The sequence below is a fragment of the Aureococcus anophagefferens genome, assembly GCF_000186865.1.
Source record: "Aureococcus anophagefferens unplaced genomic scaffold AURANscaffold_14, whole genome shotgun sequence".
NCBI lineage: Eukaryota > Pelagophyceae > Pelagomonadales > Pelagomonadaceae > Aureococcus > Aureococcus anophagefferens.
The window spans coordinates 777,654-798,008 of NW_008705574.1; the positions used below are offsets into that span (position 1 = coordinate 777,654).

A 20,355-nucleotide genomic window follows, 5' to 3' on the forward strand; every position below is an offset into this window, starting at 1 on the left:
GTCTGGGGCGGGTTTCTGCTCTACAACGTCGCGCGCGTCGCCCAGTTTTCCGGCCGCTTCCTCTGGACCCAGCGCGAGGCCTTCGGCGTCCGGCGGAAGCGCGAGCTGCCGTCCCTCTTCCTCGACCTCTCGACGGGCGCCGCGGCGTCGCCGGCGGCGGAGCCCGTCTGGAGCACGGACTACTCCTACGAGGCGCGCAAGTACAGCGCGGGCTCCTACGACGTCTGAGGGGGCCTTCGTGTAAAAAGGGAGTCAATTAGAAGCAGAGCAGAGTCGCGGGCGCGGCGGGAACAGGGGGGCGCTCCGGAGCAGGGGGACCGGGCGCCCCCGGTCGCGGCTCAGTCCGCGAAGGAGAAGTCGTCGGACGCGCGGCTCGCGACGTCCTCGTCCTCGTCGACCTTGGCGACGAGCTTCGCGAGCATGTCCTGCTTCGACGCGAAGGCGGCCTTCTGGGACGCCCGCGCGCCGCTCTGGCCGCCGTACATGTTCGAGGCCTTGCGCGGGTCGTTGGTGTCGACCTCGACGGCGTCGACCTGTCCCGAGCCCGTCGAGTCGACGGCCTTGGCCGGGTAAAACGTGTCCGCGATGCCGTCGCCGACCGTGTCGACGCCGACCGTGTCGACGACGCCCGTGCCCTTGGTGTCGAGCATGACCGTGTTGCGGCCCTTGGGCATCTTGAGGTTCGACGTCTTCTCCGCGGCGCCGGCCGTCCGCGCGCCGGCCCTGTCGTCGGCCGCGGCGGGCAGGTACGCGGCGCCCTCCTTGGTCAGGAAGGTCAGCGGGTTCACCTTCAGGACCATGCACGTGATGTCGTCGCGGTAGTCGCCCTCCTCCTCGGACCACCTGGCCGCGCCCTCGAGGATGAGCTCCTGGCACGCGGCGGCGGCGTCGTTCGAACGCTCGAGCGACTCGCTCGCGAGGTCCACTGCGTACTGCGACGGCACGAACTCCCAGATGCCGTCGGACGCCACGATGATGAAGGCGTCCTCGGCCTCGTCCACGGCGTACTCGACGACCGCGGGCTCCGCGATGACGCCGACGTGCTTCACGCAGCGGTCGCCGAGCGACCGCGCCATCGCGAGCCCGACCTGGGCAGGACAAGAGCGATTCAACGTCGCTTCAACGCGAGCGTTCCGCGCGCGCGCGTTCCAAAAAAAGCATCCACGCTTCGAGACCGTTCCGAGAGATGATCGCTCGTCCAAAAATCAGCCGAAACGAGTGGAAAACGGCCGAGATATGAGCCTTTGAAGTTGGGAATTTCGCTCTCTTTTCCTGCCCTGAGCCCCACCATGGTCAGCTCCTTGTTCAGGTAGACCCGCGAGCTCAGCCCGTCGACGCCCTTCTTCACGAAGCCGCCGGCCTTCAGGATGCGCGGCATCTCCAGCGGGTGGTCCGGGTTCTGGTCCACCGTCAAATCCTTCGCGGTCCCGTCCTTGCGGCCCAGGACCGCGCGCGAGTCGCCGACGGACGCGATGGTCATCTTGTTGCCCACGAGCACGGCGACGACGGCCGTCGTGCCGCTGTGGATCACGGGCACGTCGTCCTGGGCCATCTTCTCGTCGCAGCGGACGAACGTCTCGATTAGAGCGGTCTTCAGGTCCGACTCGAACTTGGGGTGCGTGCAGAGCGTGTCGCGGATGTACCTCATGCAGTAGTCGGACACGATGTCCCCCCGCTCGCCGTGGCCGTCGAAGACGGCGAAGAGCGCGCGCCGCGGGTCGCCGCCGTAGGGCTGGACGACGCAGCCCCGGTCCTGGTTGATCTTCGCCGTGGCGCCGGCCGTGAAGTAGGACGGCTCGATGCCGTGGCAGGAGAAGGTGCCGACGACGGTGGACGGGAAGGGGCTCAACGCCCAGTCGGGCTCGTAGATCTCCTTGGCCTGGTAGCTCCGGTCGCGCTCCTTGCCCGCCGCCTGCTTCGCGGCCTCGGCGGCCTCCGCGGCCTGGAGCAGCACCTCGGAGCCGCGGTCCTCGGGCGCCTGCTGGAAGGACCGCCGCTTGCTCCGCTTCTTCGTGTAGGCGTCGCCCTTGACGGAATCAAAGCCCTCCCGGGGCGCCTGCGCCGCGTCGAAGCCCACGGTCAGGCGCCGGTTCGGCGTCGGGCCCGTGCCGCCGTCGGCCTCCTTGGCCTTGAGCTCCATCTTCCGCGTCGGCGTCATCGGCGACGGCGGGCCCGCCGTCGTCGCCACCATGGCGTCGGAAACGGCCGGACCCCGCGAACGGGACGGCCCAAGACGCTAATGCTTGATTGCTCCACGTCGTAGGATGACTTTGATCATGAAGGAAGAAACCGACTTGTCCTGAGATTTGTAGTCTAATTTGCAGTTGAGGCTCAGTTGCATCACACGGTGAAGTAGTTGCATCACGCGATGAAGTGTTAAAGTGCAGCTCGACGGCCGCCTCGCGCCGCCCGGTCGGCGCCGGCGTCCTCGCCGCGAGTCGGCGACTCGCACCCGGTTCTTCTAAGAAGAGGCAGCCCCTTCGCCGAGTTACACAAAACCGGCCGCGCTAGCGCGCGAGGGCGCTGACCCACGTCGTGTCCGACGAGTGGACCTCGTCGAGCGTCGTCCAGCCGCCCTGCGGGACGCGCGCGTCGCGCCACATAGACACCCTCCCGGGACGCGGGCGGCGACGTGGAAGTCCGCGTCCATCATCTCCTCCCACTCTCTGCACTTCGCGTTCTCGCGGTAGCGGCTCCCGGGCCCCGTCGCCTCCTAAAATTGAACACGCGTCGCGCGCGCCGCGAACGCGCGGACGCCGGCGGCGCGACGCCCATGACCGTGTCGCCGGCCGTCGTGATGTACATGAAGAGCCGCCGCGTGTCCGGCACGCGGAAGATCGTCAGCTGCCTGCAAAGCGAAAGCAATCGCGCTTGCAGACGCGCGCGCGACGCCGCGATCACGCACGTCACGCCCGCGGCGCGCAGGCCCGCGGCGACGTCGGGCCAGATCTCGTCGTGGTACTTGAGGTACTCGTCGATCTTGCCCTCCTTGACCTCCGTCGTGAACGCCTGAAACGCTGCCAATGCTCAACGCGCGTGCTAAAGGTCGGTTGCACGTACATAGCGGACCATAGCTCGCTACTAGAGGCTGGAAGCTGCCACTGGACGAGGCCAATGGCGGAATTACCACAGCTGATTCGCGCAGCTCTTGCGCAAGCGCCCGAGCCGGCAAGGCAGCTCTCGACGACGCTGATCACGAGCTGATTGCGCTCTGAGGCACGCCGCGCCGACGCCCGCCGCCCCGCCCGTGCCTCGCGCCGCCGCGTCCGCGGTCCGCTCGCGCGCGCCGCGGCGCTCGCGTTGAGCTCCGCCGCGCGCCGCGGTCGCCGCGCCGCGCGGAAAACATGTCGACGCACTCGAGCATGCAGACGACGTACCAGAGCCTGTTGACGGCCTGCCTCCTCGGCGGCCTCGCCGTGCTCTACCTCCAGCGGCGGCGGGGCAGCACGCGCCGCGCGGCCATCGAGATCGGCGAGCACAAGACGCGCATGCTCGTCGCGGACGTCGACTACGCGGGCAAGGTCGTCATCAGGGCGATTCAACGTCGCTTCAACGTGAGGGTTCCGCGCGCGCGCGTTCCGGAAAAGCGTCCACGCTTCGGGAGCGCTCCGAGAGATGATCGCTCGTCCGAAAACCAGCCGAAACGAGTGGAACACGGCCGGGAGAGGAGCCTTTTCGCACCTTTCGCTGCCCAGGTCGTCATCAAGGAGGTCCACAGCCGCGAGATCCGCCACAGCGCGGCCAAGGCGCTCGAGGACGTCGTCCGGGCGTTGGTGGCCGAGGCGCGGGACGTCGGGGCCGCCCAGGCGACGGTCTACGAGCGGCCCGGGACGCGCGCGCCGCCGGTTCCGGCCGCGGGCGCCGCGCCGGCGCCGGGCGACGGGCGGACGACGCTCCTCCGCCGCGTCGAGGACCGCTGGCGGAAGTCGTCCTGCGACTCGAACTTCGACCTGCGCGTCGTCGACTTCCTGCCGCAGGCGCCGCCGTGGCGGACGGCGGCGCCGAAGGTCTCGTGACGCGGCCGGGCCGGCGCGCGCGCCGGGACCGACGCACGCCGCGCGCGCCGCCCCCTCTGTGTAACTAACGGGCCAATCAGACTGGAGTTTTACGAGACGAGCGCGGGGGCGCGGCGGCGAGTTCAAACGCTTCACCACTCCTTGCCCGTGACCTTGGACGGGTCCTTGGTCATGCGCGAGTAGGGCGAGATGGTGTCGTCGAAGATGTAGCGCAGGATCGTCCCCGGCCAGCTCGAGCACTGCGGCAGGTGGTCGTAGTACTCGGGCGCGATCTCTTTCACGAGCGGCAGCCGGCTCCAGGGGATCGCGGGGAAGTCGTGGTGCTCGTTGTGGTAGCCCACGTTGTAGGTGAGGTAGTTGAGCACGCCGTAGTAGGAGTAGGTCTCCGCCGTGCCGTCCATGACGTAGTGCTCCGAGATGAAGTGGCCCGCCGTCGGGTGGATCGACCCCGCGAAGAACGTGGACAGCAGCAGGTAGAAGAGGGGCGTCGTGCCGTAGGCGGCGACGAGCAGCGCGTCGCAGGTGAGGCAGATGGCCCAGTTCGTCGCGATCCACTTGTCGAAGGGCACGAGGTCGGGCTTCGTGAACATGGGTCTGAGAGCGTAGCCGAAGATCTGGAAGAACATGAAGACGGCCTTCCGCGCCGAGTGGTCCCAGTAGTTCAGCGCCGTGCCCGTCACTAACAACCCCTCGATGGCCGAGGGGATGTCCGTGTCGACGCCGAGCGTGCCCTGGTTCCGGTGGTGCGCCATGTGGTAGGGCTTAAACGTCACGCTGTACGCGATGCAGATGGGGATGTTCGCCATCATGGCGATGTAGCGGTTGCCCGCGACGGACTTGGCGCCCAGGTTGTGCGCGAGCTCGTGGATCGCGAGGAAGAGGCTGTGGTTCGCCGTCGCGCCGACGACGTAGATGGCCGCGAGCCACGGCAACCAGCCCCAGCGGCGCGTGCCCACGGCCATGGCGAGCTGGAGGGCCACCGTCGCGCCGGCGATGTACTTCGTGCGCGGCTCGAAGCGGTAGAGCTTCTTGATCTCGGGGTACTTCTTGAGCATCTCCGTGCGCCGCTTCGCGTGGGGCTCCTCGTCGACGCGGATGTGGAACGCGGACCGGCGCGCCTGCTTCCGCCCGCCCTTCCCCATGGCTTCGATCCGAGGGGCTCGGCGCGGCGCTCAACGGTCTCGGCGGGGGTGGGCCCGTGTGTGTGGGCGGCGCTTTTGGTCGAAGACTTGGGTGCCAGCTATGACCGGCGGTCGACGAAATCGATGTATCGACAGTCGTTGTCAACGTCGGCGGCAGCGTCGACCTCGGCATCGTTCCCCGCGCGCGCGCGCGCGCGGCGAGAGGGGTCCCGCACGCGTCGGTCGCTGGGCTTTACGCTCCTAAAGACGTGGTCGAGCTCGCCCATCGACACGAGCTTGTCGACGACGTGCGGAAAGCCGGCGACGCACGCCCAGAAGTCCGCAGCCTGCGTCGGGACGCGCGCGCGTTGCCCGAGAAGGCTGCGGGGTATGAGATGAGGCCTCCATCGCGCGCGAGCGCGACGCTCTCGGCGTCTGCACGCTTCACAGCGGCCGCGGCGCCTTGCGCCTTGGCGCGCGCGAGGTCTTCGGCGGCGAGAAGCCCCGGGCCGACGACGCCGAGGCCGACGAGGGCGCGCTCATGCTCGACACGCTGCAGCCGCAGGTGGCGGCCGAGCTGGGCCGCCTCGCAGGGTACCGCAAGCACTGGTGCTCTTCATGTTCCGTCTGGTTCCAGAGCCGCGACAAGACGACTCGGGCCATCGTCGTGACGTTGTTACCAGGGCTACATGGCCTTCGGCGTCCACAAACGCAAACGCGACGACCTGGCCCTGGCCGGATACGCCCGGTCCCTGCGCCTCGACGACTAGTCCGGTGGGAAGCTGAGCTTCCGCCCAACAGACTACAGGACGGACCGCGTCACCGACTTCGCCACCGTGACACCCCGCCAAAATCGCAGTCTAAGCTTTAAGTTTTAAAGCCCCCACCGCCGAAGCGCCTCCTAGGCCCCGCTGCCCAGCGACCGCGGGAGCGTCGCCGGCGACGGCTTGGGCGTGTCGACGTCGGAGGTGCCCGGCCGCGCGAACGCCGCGGACACGTCCGTCTGCACGCCGACGAAGAAGGTGACCTTGCCCTCGGCGTCGCGCAACGGCGCGACGAAGAAGCGGTTCCAGAAGGTGGTGCCGTCCTTGCGGTAGTTGAGGATCGTCACGGACGCCTCGTGCTCCTTGTAGACGGCGTCGCGAATCACCGACACCTGCCGCGGGTCCGTCCGCGGGCCCTGGAGGAAGCGGCAGTTGCGGCCGATGACGTCGTCGCGGTCGTAGCCCGTCATCTGCAGGAAGGCCTCGGACGTCCAGACGATGGGGTTGTCCGGCAGCTCCGGGTTCGTCACGACGAAGGCCTTCTGCGCGTCCTGGATGACCTTGATCATCGACAGGTCGCGGCGCGTCAGCGCGCTCGGCGGCTGGGCCATCTCGCGCGCTGCCGCGGGGAGCTCCGGCGGCGCGAGCGTCTCCGCGCTCGGGATCTGCGGCAGCCGCGGCGCGCCGAGCGGGTGCGTCAGCGCGCCGCCGCCGAGCGCGACGGGGTGCTCGGACCCGAGCGACTCGAAGAGCGCCTTGCGCTCGTCGACGGACAGGCACTCCGTGGCCACGCGCTTCAGCCGCGCGTTCTCCTCCTGGAGCGACTCGAGGCGCCGTTTCAGCGCGGACGCGAAGAAGCCGCGGCGGAGCGCGTGCTGCTTCGCGTGGCCGCGCGCGCCCTCGGCGACGCGCGTCGCCGGCTCGTCCTCGGACGCGCTGCGGTCGCGGCCGTCCTGGATGACCGTGTCCGCCTCGAGGTCGCTGCCCGCCTGCGACGCGCCGGAGCCGTCGTCGTCCGGCCTCGGCGGCTTGGGCTTCTCGGGCGACCGCGGGGGCGACTTGGCGGCCTTGAGCGTGCCGCCGTAGAGGAAGGACATGTGGGCCTGGTGGGAAGCCCAGGAGCCCGTCCAGGACGGCTCCGGCGCGAGCATCTCGAGGCCCATGCCCAATCCCCGGTCCGCGCCGGGCAGCGGGTCGCAATCGACGACGTAGGCGGCGAGCAGCGCCGTGTCCCAGGTGTCGCTGGGCCGCCGCGCTAGTATCGGATCGTCGGCGCCGGAGGCCTCGCTGCCGCACACGCCCGGGGGCGCGTCGCTCGTGTCGCCGCCGGACGAGTCGCCGCCGCCGCCGCCCGTGCGCCGCCGCTTCGCGCGCCGCTCCGCGTCGCTCGCCGACGCGAACTGCGGCTGCACGAGCGCGCTCAGGTTCGCCTCGCCGTAGGACCGCTTCAGCATGCTGCCATGCAACGAGGACACGTGCTTAGGAGGTGAGTGCGCTCACGGAGCGTGCTGCCGCCCGGGAGCGGCGCCGCGCCTCGCGTCTTCGCGCGCACGTTCAGGGCGCCATGGTGGGTCCGTTGCCAATGGGCGCGGTGCAACGTCGGGTTGGCGCGGTGGTCGCCTCTGCGAATGACGACGGGTCGAGACGAAGGAGCTGGACCTTGATCACAACAAAGATCGTCTCGGGCTTGAGCCTCGACGTCGAGGGAAACCGAGTCAGCGCCTTAAGTTGACGATTTTCAGGCCAGCGCGGCGAGGTGCGCCGACGCTCCAGTCGAGTTCCACACGAGTGTTCCACGTCCGCCGCCTCCGGAACAAGGCGGCGCGAATGCGCCACCAGGACAGGTACCAGGACGGCGCGGCCACCGCGACGCGCGACGCCGCGACGGCGCCGCGCCGCGACGGCCAGAGACGGCGAACGGACGACTGCGAGGAACGATACAAACTTACGCTCCCCTCCGCCGCCGCGCGACGACGAGCGCCGCCGCGGCGACGCCGACGCCGACCGCGTAGAGCCAGTTCGGCACGCAGCGCACGGAGAGGACGACGGCGTTGTTGCCGTCCATGAACTCGGCGGCGTAGGCGACGAGCGCGTCCGCGTGCTCCGGCGCGACGGCCGCGTCGAGCCCCGCGTGCGGCTTCGCGATCTGCGTGAAGCAGTTCTTGAAGTCGCGGCGCGCGGCGCGCATGTCGTCCGCGACGTCGAAGAGCACGTGGTCGCATTTCGGCAGCACGCGCTTGACCTTCTTCTGCGTGTTCTTGCCGCCGCCGACGACGAGCGCGCCGTAGAGGATGAACGTCGCCGCGACGGCCTCGACCGCGTCCGCGGCCCGGAGCCGATCGACGTACGCGACCGTCGCGGCCGTCCGCCGCGCGGCGCAGACGGCGCGCCAGCCGGGCCCGAAGAGCTGCGCGAGGTCCGCCTCGTAGCCCGGCGCCAGGCGCTTCAGCTTCGTGGCCCGGCGGAGGTGCGCGACGAGCGGGTCGGCCGCGTGGTCGTCCAAGCGCTCCTCCAGCGCGACCGTGAGCAGGTAGAACTGGGCGATGGCGCCGCCGTAGAGCGACGCGTCCGTGAAGATGAGCGGCAGCTTGACGAAGCCGATGGCGTTGCCCCAGGCGTGCTGCCGGTGGATGGCGCCCATCATGCGCGAGAAGAGCGGCTTGTCGCTTTCTCGTGTCTCCTCGTCGTCCATGGTGGAAGAGCTGCTCGATGTGGCGGTGTTTTGTGATAGCTGCGTTTCGGGTTGGCGGCGGTCGCGATCGCTGCTGGGCTGGCGGCGCGGCGCGCTGCGGGTGGCGACGCAGAAGACGACGCTGAGCAAGGCGGCACGGCGCGCTGCGGGTGGCGACGCAGGAAAACGACGCTGAGCAAGGCGCACGCGCTTCGTGCTGTGGTAAATCGTGAGCGCCGCGAGTGCGCAGCGCCGCGCGCGCCCGCCGCCGGGCGACGACACCGGTGGCTGCGACGAGCGAAACAGCGACGCCGCGACCGGGAACCACACCAACCACGAACTTACGAGCTTCAGACGTCGATGATGACGCCCTCGCCCTTGCGCGAGCCGGGACGACTCGCCGCGGGCACGTCGCGGCCGTCGAGGTCGAGGCTCGTGATGTCGACGTTGCCGCCGCCGTCGATGACGGCGACGAAGCGCACGGTGCCCGCGCCCTTGGAGCCGCGCGCCGTCGCGACGCACTGGACCTGCTTGCGGACCGCGCCGTTGATCGACGAGGAGCTGTAGGCCTGCTGCATGGGCGGGTCGACGACGACGTCGTCGCCGAGCTGCGGCCTCAGGGCGCGCTCGACGGCGCGCAGGGCGCTGTCCATGTCCGCCGCGGTCTCCGCCATGGCCTTGGACGCCATGCCGACGACGCCCTTGGCGACGGAGCCGACGAGACTTCCGAGGAGGCCGCCGCCCTTGAAGACCTCGTCGATCTCGCGGCCCATCTGCGCCTGCTGCTTCTCGAGGGCCGTCTCCTCCTTCTTGCCGAAGAACTTGGCGACGCCGTCGAAGAACGACGACGGCTCGTCGCCGTCGCGGCCGAGCCGCTGCTTCAACGCGGCGTTCTCGCGGCGGAGCCGCGCGACCTCGGCCTCGTCGTCGCCGCCGCCCTGCTGCGACGCGAAGAAGCGGTCGGGCTGGCGGTTGCAGAGGATGGGCGTCGTCGCGCGCGGCGCGAAGCCCGACGCGAGGCCCAGGGCGAGGGCCGCCGGCGCGAGGCGCCGCCGCGTGAGCAGGCGGCCGATCATCGCGTGTGCGTTGCGTTCTTGCCCTCGGGCTCGTCGAGCGCGATGCCGACCCACTCTTCCGACGCGCCGCTGAGCACGCGTGCGACGATGGACGCGCTGAGAACACGCGGAGCGGCTCAGACTGCCGCACTGCTTCCCAGGCTCATGTTGCCTTCGGTAGCTTAGAAGGTTGAACTAAACTGTTCCGGCGGGGCAGCCATCAAACTCCTCAAACACGACAAACCGATGTCGCGGCCGGACTGGTGCAGCCGCGTCGAGAACGTGCGCGGCAGCTTCGGCGCCCCGCGGCCGCTGCCGAAGCGCGCGGAGTACGTGCCCAAGGCCACGGAGCGGCGGCCCGCGCGGGCCATCGTCGACAGCAACAAGCCCAAGTCCATGAACGCGCCCATCCGCAAGATCACGCAGCAGCGCGTCGCCACGGGCGTCGACGTGCGCGCGGCGCGCATCTCGAACGCGGCGACGCGCGCGCAGAAGCGCGGGCCGCACAAGGCCGTTTCGAAGCCCCCCGAGGACGCGGCGCGCGCGCAGACGGCGCGCGACGCCCCCAACGCGGAGCGGCGCGCGGCCGCGCTCGCCGCGCGGCGGTCGACGTCCGCCGCCGCCGGGCGGGGCGCGGGCCGCGGGCGCGCCGTCGAAGCGCCGCGCGCCGTGCGCTTCGACGGCGCGTCGACGGCCCACGCGAAGACGCGGACGCGGCCGCGGCACGCGGCGCCGCCGTCGTCGGTCAACGCCGGCGGCGACATCCTGGGCGCGGGCGGCGCCGACTCCTGGATGGACTCCCTCGACCCGAAGGACTGGCGCGGGCACCAGGCCTTCGGCGACGCCCGGGAGGCCGTCGCGGGCGCGCTCCAGGGCAGCAAAAGAGCGCGACATTCCCAACTCCAAAGGCTCCTATCTCGGCCGTTTTCCACTCGTTTCGGCTGATTTTTGGACGAGCGATCATCTGTCGGAACGGTATCGAAGCCCGGATGCTTTTTCCGGAACGCGCGCGCGCGGAACACTCACGTTGAAGCGACGTTGAATCACCCTTGTGCTGCCCAGGCGCGCTCCACGCGTACGAGGACGTCGCGGAGGCGTGCGCGGCGTTCGGCGCGCCGCTGTCGCTGGACGTCGACGACGCCAAGGCGCCCGCGCCGGCCGGCGACGACCGCCTGGTGACGGCCGTCGACGGCCGCACCGTCGAGTTCTCCGGCCTGGCCCACGAGTCGGGGCCCGTGTCCGCGGAGTTCCGCGAGTCGCGGCGCAAGGCGCTCCGGAACGCGCCCAGGGGCAAGGCCACGCGGACCATCACCTGGGACCAGCTCAAGAAGAACTACGACCCGCGGGACGAGTGGGTGCGGCCGCCGACGGGCGACTGCCCGGACGCGTCCGGCGATTCCGACGCGTGGCGCGCCGCGTGGGAGGACCACGACCCCTGGGGGCCGAACCTGCCCATGGACGCCCCGGCGCCGGCGCCGCCGGCCTTCGGGGCGTCCGCCACGGAAGCGGCCTTCGGGGCGTCCGCCACGGAGGCCGGAGCGCCGCCGGCCTTCGGGGCGTCGGCCACGGAGGCCTTCGCCCGGAAGCGCGCGTCGCTGCGCACGCCGCCGCCGCCGCCGCGCGACGTCGCCGAGGGCGCCGCGCCCGCGCCGGGCTTCGACGGCGAGGCGGCGGACGCGGCGTCGTCCAAGTCGCAGCGCTCCGCCGCGTCGCAGCGCTCCGCGGCGTCGAAGAACTCCGCGGCGTCCAAGGCCTCGAAGGCGTCGCTCGCGTCGAAGCCGAGCGAGGTGTCCATCGGCCTCGTCGACGCGCCCGCGGAGGTCGTCGTCGACGTCGCCCCGGGCCAGTACCCGACGCCCGTCCCGACCTGGGAGAGCGGCGGCACGCGGAGCCGCGCGTGTTCGCCGACCGCGCAGTTCGCCGCGGGTTTGCGGTCCGACACGCCCGAGCCCTACGAGCACGAGAAGACGTTCTTCGTCGAGCCCGTCGAGCTCGAGCGGAGCTGCCTCGACGACGACGGCCGCGGCGTCGACGACGACGACGAGCCCCCGCCGACGCCCGACTTCGACTACGCGCGCGGCCTCCAGCAGCCGGGCACCTACGGCGACGAGTCCTTCGAGTGCTTCGACGACGAGGACCAGCCCTAGGCGCGCGCCTTTGATGTGTCCGTAAGATCGAGGTTCCCCGAGCGGCGCACGCCTTAGCTTCGCGCGCGCCGCTCCGAGTCAGGCCATCCGGTTCAGGTGCGTGATCTTCCGGTACGTGCGCGCCGCGTGCTCCCGGCGCACGAGCTGGGCCTCGAGCCAGCGGAGCTTCCGCTCGTGCTCGCGGTAGCCCCGGTTCATGAAGGCCGAGTCCGCGAGGAGCTCCGGCGCCGCGTGCTTCAGCGCGTGCACGTTCTCGCGGCCCGCGGTGAGCACGAGCTTCCGGTCGCGCTTGAGCTCGGTCGACGCGAAGGCGAGCGCGAGGCCGCACTGCTTCACGGCGAGGTAGACGACCTCCCGGTCGCCGCGGAGCTCCGCGGACGCCCACCTGCGCCGGGTTTCGGGTTCGGCGAGAAACTCCGGAGGCGCCGCGCGCGCGCTGGAGCGCGAGGCCGTAGTTGCGCACGGCGACGAGGACGAGGTCCTTGAGGCCGGCGGCGGCGCCCGCGTCCTCGAGCATGGACCCGTCGAGCGTGAGCGTCTCGAGCCACCGCGCCTTCAGATCGTAGCCTGAGGGTTTCGCGTCTTCTCGCGCGGCCGCCCCGGGACTCCGCCGCCGCGAGCGGAGGCGCGCGCGCGCGCCGCGCCGCCGCGGCCCCCGAACTTGACGCGACTCCGGGGCGCGCCGTGGCGATCCTCGGCGTGGTGGACCGCGACGCGCGTGTCGCCGAGGTCGCGCTTGATGTCGCGGCGGATCGCGTTGTCCTCGAGCTGCCGCTTCGGTCGGACTTGCTCGAGGGTCTTGGCGTTGAACTTGAAGCGGATCTCCTTGAGGCGCTGCGACGTGCGGTGCTGCTGGAGCATCGTGCTTTTTACGCGGTCGCGGCGTCGTCGCGTCTCGCGGTCGGCGCGGGTCGGCGCGGGTCGTTACGGCCTCGCGCTCGACGATGCGCGCGCGCGAGCGCGCGACACGGCTCCGGCAGCTAAAAGCTCGCAGCACACACACACAGCACGAGCTCGACCGGAGCCGCGCCGCGCGCGCGACGCGTTCGAGGAGGAGGAGCTGCCCCGTCTGCTCGACGACCTTGTTGGGCCCGATCGAAGAGCTCTTCTTGTGTCAGATGTTTGGCGCGATCACGACGACGATCACACGCTGCCGGAGCCGCGCCGCGCGCGCGCGTAGGAGGAGGAGGGCTGCCACTCCGGGCTGTTGCGGCTCGACGGGCTGCACAAAAAGAAACACCGCCGCCGGGGGTGTTTTTTTCAGCGCCGCCGAACAAAAAAAACACCGACACGTCCCTGGATGGCTCTGGAGGGTGGATAGATGTCGCGGGGACAAAAAAAAATCATCCGCAGTGGAGGTAGAGGGATTTGAACCCGCGGCCTTGTACGCTACTCGATATCGAGAAGTATCGCATGCGAAGCGATCGCTCTACCCCTGAGCTATACCCCCCGCAGAACGCTGCCCCGAACCCGCTACCCGGAGGCTGCCGATTTCGATGACTTGTTCGTTCGAATTGCGAAAGTCACACGCAGAAGCGTTCATGATCTCGGGAAGCAAGCACAACAAATCGACTGGCCGGGGGTTGCCCAAAGTTCAATGCTCTAGTATATCTTCTCAACCAACGCGTTTTATCAACCCTCTAAGCTTTGGAGCTGGGGCTGCGTGCCGCGCACCGCCCATGGCGACGCAGGACGAGCTCCTCCAGGCCGTGGACGAGTGCTGTGCGTTTTACGGCGCGTCGCGAACGTGACACTTCCGGAGAGCGAGAGAGCGTCTGTCATCTCGACGAGAGGAGAACGGCGCACGTCGAGTCGGGCGGCCGACGCGGGCGCTGGGGCATCTTAACGGCGCGAGCTGGGAGCGACCGGCGCGCGTGGGTTTTGCGCGAGCTGGGAGCGACCGGCGGGCGTCGGGTTTGTGCGTCGCCCGGCCACGATTCGGGCAGCCGTTTGGTCGTCTCGAGATTTCTCACGCGCAGGCGAGCGCGTCATCCAGTTCCTCCAGGAGAGCAACGTGCCCAAGGAGCAGATCGCGCCGATCATCAAGCTCGCGCAGATCCACGACTCCGAGGAGGTGCTCGAGATCGCCGAGGAGCTCGGCGCGCGCGCCGGGTCCCGCGGAAAGACGAAGAGGACCGAACGCTCGCGCCGAAGAGGACCGAACTCTCGCGCGCCCGAAGCGAACGAACCCCTCGCACGGACCTCACCCTCGCGACGCGACGCGCAGGCCACTGCATGGCGTACATGCGCCACGAGCGGCTCGTCCGCCTCCTCAAGTCCGGTTGGAAGGCGACGTGCACCTACAAGCAGGTCCTGCGAAAAAAGTCCTTCAAGGTCGTCGCGCGCCTCGAGGCGGACAACAAGACGGACGCGGAGGAGCTCGAGGAGGCGCGACGGAAGCGCGACGAGGTCGACCACAACTGCGCGCTCGCGAACCTCAAGCTCTACAAGATGGTCGCGCTGAACCACATCATGGAGGAGAACCCGCCGGGCACGGCGGAGGGCGAGGAGGCCGCGGCGCCGGAAGAGACGAAGTAGGAGCGGGCGGGCTAGTTTCGCGGTGGGCGGCGTTTCTAAGCGCGTTCGCGGCTGAAACGCGCGCGGTCGAACGCCGCGCGCCAAAAAAAATGCCGCACGCCCTTCGCCTACTTAAAAAAACGCAAAGCACGATAACACGAACCAAAAAAAACAAAAAAAGAAACCGTGGACAGCTCTCACGCGGGATCGAACCACGGACCTTTTGTTTACAAGACAAATGCTCTGCCACTGAGCCATAAGAGCAAAATCGAGATCAGCGAGCGCCGCGCCGCTCGGCCCTCTCGAAGTCCTGTGGCCGTGCACGCGCCTCGTCGGTGCGCCGCGCGCGCGTCGCCAGCGCTGCGCATCGCGCGGTAGCAGCACGTCGACGACCTGTGCACGAAATTCGGATCTGTGCACACGAAAGAGGCATCGCCGAAGCGCCGAAGCGCTGCAGCACATTGAAACATCAGACGAATACGAGGAGCAAACACTCAAGCTCGGAACAGACACTCCGGCTCTGCGCACATCATCAGAAGAAACCCGAACACCGTCGCAGCTCGAATCACAAGTCATGCGCCGACCGCGAACGAACGCGTCGCGGACGGCGCTCTCGGCGCTCTCGGCGCTCTCGGCGCTCCTGCTCCTCGCGCACACAGCACACACACTCACCCCCACGTCGCTCATGCGCGCGGGCCGCTGGCGTGACGCCCGAACGCTCCTGGAGACGGAGCCGTTTCACCGAGACAACTCCGTCGCGTCGTTGCAAAAGCTCTGCCTCGGCGAATGCCGCGTCAAGTGCCACGACGACGCCGCGGCACTCGGCGCCTTCCGCGAGTCCCTGGACCTCGCGCCGTCGGCGGCCGCCGAGCTCGGCGCGGCGCGCTGCCTCGCGCGCCTCGGCCGCGACGCCGAGGCCGCCGCGGGGCTGCGCCGCGCGTTGTTCCGACGCGCGCTCCCGGAAGAACAAATCGCAACAGTCACGCTCGAGGCCGCGGAGAGCGAGTGCCGCGCGGGGCGCCCGCGCGCCGCGGCGGCCTGGCTGCGCCTGAGCCGGCGCCGCGGCGCCGCGACGCCGGAGTCGCGCGCGCTCGAGGGCGTTTTGACCGGGCGGCGCGTCGGCGACGACGACTGCTTCCTCGCGCGCGCGGCCTTTGCCGGGCGCCGCGACGGCGCCTTCCTCGACCGGGTCCGCGCGAACGCGTGGTGCGTGCACGACCCCGCGTACCGCGCGCTCGACGACAAGGTCGCGCTCCACCGGCGGATTACGGAGCGCGGCGACGCGGCGCTGCGCGCGACGTGGCCCGAGGCCCGCGAGCTGCCCTGCGCCGAAGAGTTCGACGACGACGGCGGCGGCGGCGACGCCGTGACCTGGGTCGCGAAGCCGCGGCGCGGCTACGGCGGCGGCGGCGTCGTCTTCCACGGCTCCTGGGCGGAGGCGACGAGCGCGGGCCACGGCGCCCACCTCGCGCAGCGCTACGTGGCGCCCCTGCTGCTCCGCGGCCGCGCCGCGAGCCTGCGCGCCTACGTCGTCGTGCGCGGCGGCGACGCGTGGCTCGCGGCCGACGGCGTCGTGCGCTTCGCGCCGCGGGACTACGGCGACGGCCTCGACGGCGCGGTCCACGCGACGAACGCGGCGCAGAGCCTCTTGGACGGCGCGGACCTCGCAGAGGAGGACTTCGGCTGGGCCCGGGACCGCGTGCCGGGCTGGGAGTCGCGCGCGTGGCCGCGCGTCGAAGCGGCCGCAGCCGGCGTCGCGCGCCTCGCGCGGCTCGCGGGCTCTTCGCCCCTCGTGCCGGGCCTGCCGAAGATCCTCGGCCTCGACTTCGCCGTCGACGGCCGCGGGGACGCGTGGCTCCTCGAGGTCAACGCGACGCCGGGCCTCGCGCCGCGCGCCGCGACGGACGGCCGGGTCAAGGAGGCCGTCGTCGCCGCGGCCTGGGACCTGCCGCCGCGCTCCCGGGACTCGCTCCTCCGGCCGCTCGCGCTTCCGCCCTGAGTAAGCCCCGAGGTACGTCCTGAGACGTCAAATAACGTCACCTTTAGTGGCAAGAAATCCATATCTTGCCAACGGACAGCCCGCCGGATATATTCGTGCGACGTGTCCACAGCTGCAGCGCTCTCCTTTCGTTAGCATTCCACCGTCCACCGCTCTCCGTTGCAACGATGCTCGGCTTCCTCGCCCTGCTCGCCTCCGCCGCCGCCTACAAGCCGCACAGCCTGCTGCGCTGGCGGCGGCGCGCCCTGGCGACGCGGCTCCGCGCGACGCGGTCCCTGGCGCTGCCCCTCGAGCTCGACGACTGGGCGCCGGCGAGATACGCGTCGCCGATGGAGTTCGGCGAGGCCACCGAGCACGCGGCCCGCGCGCTGCGCGTGCCCGCGGCGCTCCGCGACGTCGCCAACCCCTACGGCATGCACAGCCACCTGGCCATGACGCTCTTCGGCGCGGCCGCCGCGTCGGCGCGGACCTTTTTTTTCTTCCCGCGCGCGCGAGCCTCTCCTCCTCCCGCAGGCTTCGCCGCGTACCCGGCGCTGACGAGCGCGCTGACGACGCTGCCGCCGCCGAACGCGAGCGAGGGCGGCTTCTTCTTCTCGCTCATGTCCATCGTCTTCGGCACGCTCACCGCGTCGACCATCTCCGACGCCGGCGACCGCCTCAAGGCGCTCCGCGCCGCGGCCGTCGAGGAGGCGACGCTGCTCCTCACGCTCACGAAGCGCCTCGAGGGCCTGCGCTACTGCGACGCCGACGAGGGCCTCGCGGCGCCCGAGGCCGTCTTCGCGACGTGCGCCGCCGCGGCCTGGGCGCACACGTCGGACCTCATCGACGGCACGCGCGACGACGAGCTCGCGGCGCTGGCGTCCGGCGACGACGAGGTCGTGGCCATTCTGGAGACGCTCGTGGCGTCGCAGGCCATGTGGGACGGCGGCCGCGGGCCCTCGGCGGCTTCGCACGTCGACGCGGCCGAGCGCCTCGTCGAGGCGCGGGGCAAGCGCCTGAGCCTCGAGTCCGCGTCCATCCCGCGGCAGCAGTACGACGTGCTCCACGCCCTGTCCGCCGTGCTCGTCGTCGCCTACGCCTACCTCACGCTCGACAAGGCGCCGCCGCCGCACGCGCTCGGCGCGTTCCTCGGCGCCGACGGCGTCCACTTCGACGGCTCCATCGGCGTCCGCGTGCTCTTCTCCTTCATCGTCGGCGCGCTCGGCGTCTTCAACCGCCTCGCGGGCGACCTCAACCGTACTGACGCGGCGTCCCGCGGTCGTCTTGTGTGAAACGAAACCGTCGCGCTTCCCGTAGGCCTCAAGGGCGACAAGCTCGAGTCGGCGACGGTCGCGGCGACGCTGAAGAAGGTCCGCGGCGGCCTCGCGCCGGCCCTGGGCCGGAGCCACATCGCGCTCACGCCCCGGTCCAAGCGGAGCGCGCGCGGCGGCCGCGAGTCGCCGTCGCCGGTCAAGTTCTTCGGGTGAGCCGACGCGACGCGCGCTCGGCTCCGCGCGTTGGACGCGCGGAGCCTCGAGCAGCCGCACCCTCGCGCGCTCGGGAACCCCCCTTGAGCAGCCGCGCACCCTCGCGCGCTCGGGAACCCCCCTTGAGCAGCCGCGTCCTGACAGCCGTTAGTCCTCGCGTGCTACCGACTGAGGTCGGCCAGCGTCAGGGCCGGCGGCAGGTCGGCGTCGTCGCCGAGGAGGTCGCACGCGGGCCCCCGGGGCACGATGCCCGCGGGGTTGAGCATGCGGTGGGACGCGTAGTAGTGCTCCTTCGCGAAGTCGAGGTCCACCGTGTCCGCGAGGAGGCGCATCGCGTCCCGCGCGAAGCGGTGGAGGTTCGGGAAGTCCGCCGCGAGGCGGAAACCCGTTTTGAAGTGGATGGAGTAGATCGCGTCGTAGCGCGCGAGCGTCGTGAAGAGGCGCACGTCCGCGAGCCTGCGCGGAAATCAAATCTTCAACCCGACCTCAATGTGCGCGTATGCGACAGTTTCGACGCAAGCTCTTCGGCTGTGCTTCGAGAACTCGACGAGAGCAATCGATTCGTCCAAAAGTCAGCCGAATCGACTTCGATTTGATCGAGAGGTTTGAAGTTTTTTCTGGACAGGGCGTTCCACTGGTTGATTTCCACACAGCCGCGAGCGTGAAGCGGTCGCCGCAGAGCCACCGCGTGCGGCTCAGAAGGCCGTCGATCTCGCGCATGCCCCGCGCGTGGGCCGCGTGCGCCGCGTCGTAGGCCTCCTGCGTCCGCGCGAAGCCGCAGCGGTAGACGCCGTCGTTGATCGCGGGGTAGACGACGGCGTTGACGGCGTCCATGGCCTCCGCGAGCGCCGCGGGCGCGAGGTCGACGTCCGGGCGGTCCGCGAAGTCGTCGAAGCGCGAGTTCAGCATGTCGGCGATGTCCGCCGACTCCGTGTTGACGATGGTCTGCGTCGCCTCGTCGAAGAGGACGGGCACCGAGAACGACGGCCGCCCGTCGCCGTGGCTCGCGCGGTAGCCGGGCGCGGCGTGCTCGTAGAGCTCGTCGACGAACGCGAAGCGGTCGTCGCCGACGAGCGGCCAGCCGCGGTAGGCGTCGAAGGGCGGCGCGAAGCGCAGGTTCTCCAACAGCGGGCCCGTGCGCGTGACGGCGACGGCGCGTTCGAGGCCCTTGAGCTTCAACACGATGGCGCAGCGGTGCGCCCACGGGCACGCGTCGCTCAAATAGAGCCGGTAGCGGCCCGCCGCCGCCGGGTGCGCGGCGTCGCCGACGCGCGCCCGGAAGGCCATGGGCGGCCTCACCATGGCGCCCGGCGCGGCCCTGTTGGCGTAGCGCTCCGCGTCGCTGGGCGCGGCGGCCTGCTTCGGCGCCGCGAGCGGCGCGGCGCACCGCAGGAGGAGCAACGGCACGAGGCGCCGCAGCGCTGGCCGCGGCCGGGTGCCGAAGCAGGCCTCCATGCTCTCCATGCTCTCGCGAGCCGGAGAGCCAAGGCCGCGCCGCCGACAACGTCGCGCGTCGCCGCGAGGCCCGTCCTTCGCGCCGCCCGACGCGCGCCCATGGCGAGCTTCGCGCCGCCCGGCGAGCCGACGCCGTCGATGCGCGACGGCTACAGCGCGTCGGAGGAGAAGAAGAAGCGGCGGCAGACGAGCTGGTACATCAGCGAGTGCGGCCTCGCCCTCAAGCTGCCGAAGCTGCCCGTCCTCACGGCGCAGCACTACTTCCAGAAGTTCTACCAGGCCGAGTCCTTCAAGGCCCACGACCGCTTCCACGTCGCCATGGCCTGCCTCTTCCTCGCGGCCAAGGTCGAGGAGTCGCCCGCGCGGCTCGGCAAGCTCGTCGCGACGTGCGGCGCGGTGCGCCACCCGAAGGCGCCGCCCCTGGACCAGCAGAGCGAGGCCTTCGCGGCGACGAAGCACGAGGTGCTCGTCAAGGAGCGCGCGCTCCTCTACGCGATCGGCTTCGACGTGAGTTTCGAGCTCGCGCGCGCTTTGGGAACCCGTCCGTCTCCGTAGGTGGAGGTGGAGAACCCGATGCTCCACTTCATCGAGCGCGTCAAGCAGCTCAAGGCGTGCAAGGCCCTGGACGAGGCCGACGAGCAGCAGTTCTCGCAGCTGGGGATCAACTTCATCGGCGACTCGTACCGGACGTCGCTCTGCCTCCAGCAGGCGCCGCAGAAGATCGCGTCGGCCATGGCCTTCATCACGATCATCTACATGCGCAAGCTGCCGCCCAAGTCGGACAAGGCGCGCCTCAACCGCATGTTCGCGACGCTGTCCATCTCCGAGCGGTCGCTCAACTCGATCTGCTCGGAGATGGTCAGCCTCTACACGGAGAACGCGCGCTGCCAGACGCTCATCCGCGACCTCGCCCACATGGGCCACCTCCACCCGGAGGTCCTCCGCGAGCTCGGGCTCGCGGGCCCCGCGCCGCGCGCGAGGTCGCCCGCGCCGGGCGAGCTCAAGCGGCCCCGGCCGCCTTAGAATCCCCGTTCTGTGTCTGGGGATGGTGTGCGTGGGGACGAAGATGGCGAAGACTGCGTGGTGCCCGCGGCCGTCCCGAGCCCCGTTCCCCGGCGTGCGCCGACGCGTTNGTTTCGCGCGG

The 20,355-nt window shown here is 70.4% G+C and overlaps 9 protein-coding genes across 9 annotated transcripts; 5 read left to right on the forward strand and 4 right to left on the reverse strand.

Annotated features, from left to right (window-relative positions):
• Window positions 1-791: 791 nt before the first annotated feature.
• On the reverse strand, window positions 792-1,765 carry AURANDRAFT_11858 (hypothetical protein; the record flags this gene model as incomplete). Its single annotated transcript, XM_009040297.1, has 2 exons — window positions 792-1,088; window positions 1,289-1,765. Coding segments are annotated over 2 exons (774 nt in total), but the record flags the coding sequence as incomplete, so codon positions are not given.
• A 2,382-nt stretch (window positions 1,766-4,147) lies between these two features.
• AURANDRAFT_59180 (hypothetical protein) lies at window positions 4,148-5,158 on the reverse strand (the record flags this gene model as incomplete). The annotated part of the gene is made up of 1 exon (XM_009040296.1): window positions 4,148-5,158. One exon carries the CDS (start codon window positions 5,156-5,158, stop codon window positions 4,148-4,150), a length of 1,011 nt encoding a protein of 336 aa, XP_009038544.1.
• An 880-nt stretch (window positions 5,159-6,038) lies between these two features.
• On the reverse strand, window positions 6,039-6,470 carry AURANDRAFT_28731 (hypothetical protein; the record flags this gene model as incomplete). The annotated part of the gene is made up of 1 exon (XM_009040295.1): window positions 6,039-6,470. The coding sequence occupies one exon, from the start codon at window positions 6,468-6,470 to the stop codon at window positions 6,039-6,041; it is 432 nt and encodes a 143-aa protein (XP_009038543.1).
• Window positions 6,471-10,419: 3,949 nt separating this feature from the next.
• AURANDRAFT_65412 (hypothetical protein) lies at window positions 10,420-11,774 on the forward strand (the record flags this gene model as incomplete). The annotated part of the gene is made up of 2 exons (XM_009040239.1): window positions 10,420-10,482; window positions 10,722-11,774. The coding sequence occupies 2 exons, from the start codon at window positions 10,420-10,422 to the stop codon at window positions 11,772-11,774; spliced, it is 1,116 nt and encodes a 371-aa protein (XP_009038487.1).
• A 1,679-nt stretch (window positions 11,775-13,453) lies between these two features.
• AURANDRAFT_65413 (hypothetical protein) lies at window positions 13,454-14,312 on the forward strand (the record flags this gene model as incomplete). Its single annotated transcript, XM_009040240.1, has 2 exons — window positions 13,454-13,496; window positions 14,002-14,312. 2 exons carry the CDS (start codon window positions 13,454-13,456, stop codon window positions 14,310-14,312), a joined length of 354 nt encoding a protein of 117 aa, XP_009038488.1.
• A 664-nt stretch (window positions 14,313-14,976) lies between these two features.
• On the forward strand, window positions 14,977-16,290 carry AURANDRAFT_65414 (hypothetical protein; the record flags this gene model as incomplete). Its single annotated transcript, XM_009040241.1, has 1 exon — window positions 14,977-16,290. One exon carries the CDS (start codon window positions 14,977-14,979, stop codon window positions 16,288-16,290), a length of 1,314 nt encoding a protein of 437 aa, XP_009038489.1.
• Window positions 16,291-16,457: 167 nt separating this feature from the next.
• AURANDRAFT_65415 (hypothetical protein) lies at window positions 16,458-17,756 on the forward strand (the record flags this gene model as incomplete). The annotated part of the gene is made up of 2 exons (XM_009040242.1): window positions 16,458-17,526; window positions 17,587-17,756. The coding sequence occupies 2 exons, from the start codon at window positions 16,458-16,460 to the stop codon at window positions 17,754-17,756; spliced, it is 1,239 nt and encodes a 412-aa protein (XP_009038490.1).
• A 221-nt stretch (window positions 17,757-17,977) lies between these two features.
• On the reverse strand, window positions 17,978-19,064 carry AURANDRAFT_4184 (hypothetical protein; the record flags this gene model as incomplete). Its single annotated transcript, XM_009040163.1, has 2 exons — window positions 17,978-18,212; window positions 18,406-19,064. Coding segments are annotated over 2 exons (894 nt in total), but the record flags the coding sequence as incomplete, so codon positions are not given.
• Window positions 19,065-19,310: 246 nt separating this feature from the next.
• AURANDRAFT_28778 (hypothetical protein) lies at window positions 19,311-20,234 on the forward strand (the record flags this gene model as incomplete). Its single annotated transcript, XM_009040243.1, has 2 exons — window positions 19,311-19,718; window positions 19,767-20,234. The coding sequence occupies 2 exons, from the start codon at window positions 19,311-19,313 to the stop codon at window positions 20,232-20,234; spliced, it is 876 nt and encodes a 291-aa protein (XP_009038491.1).
• Window positions 20,235-20,355: the final 121 nt, after the last annotated feature.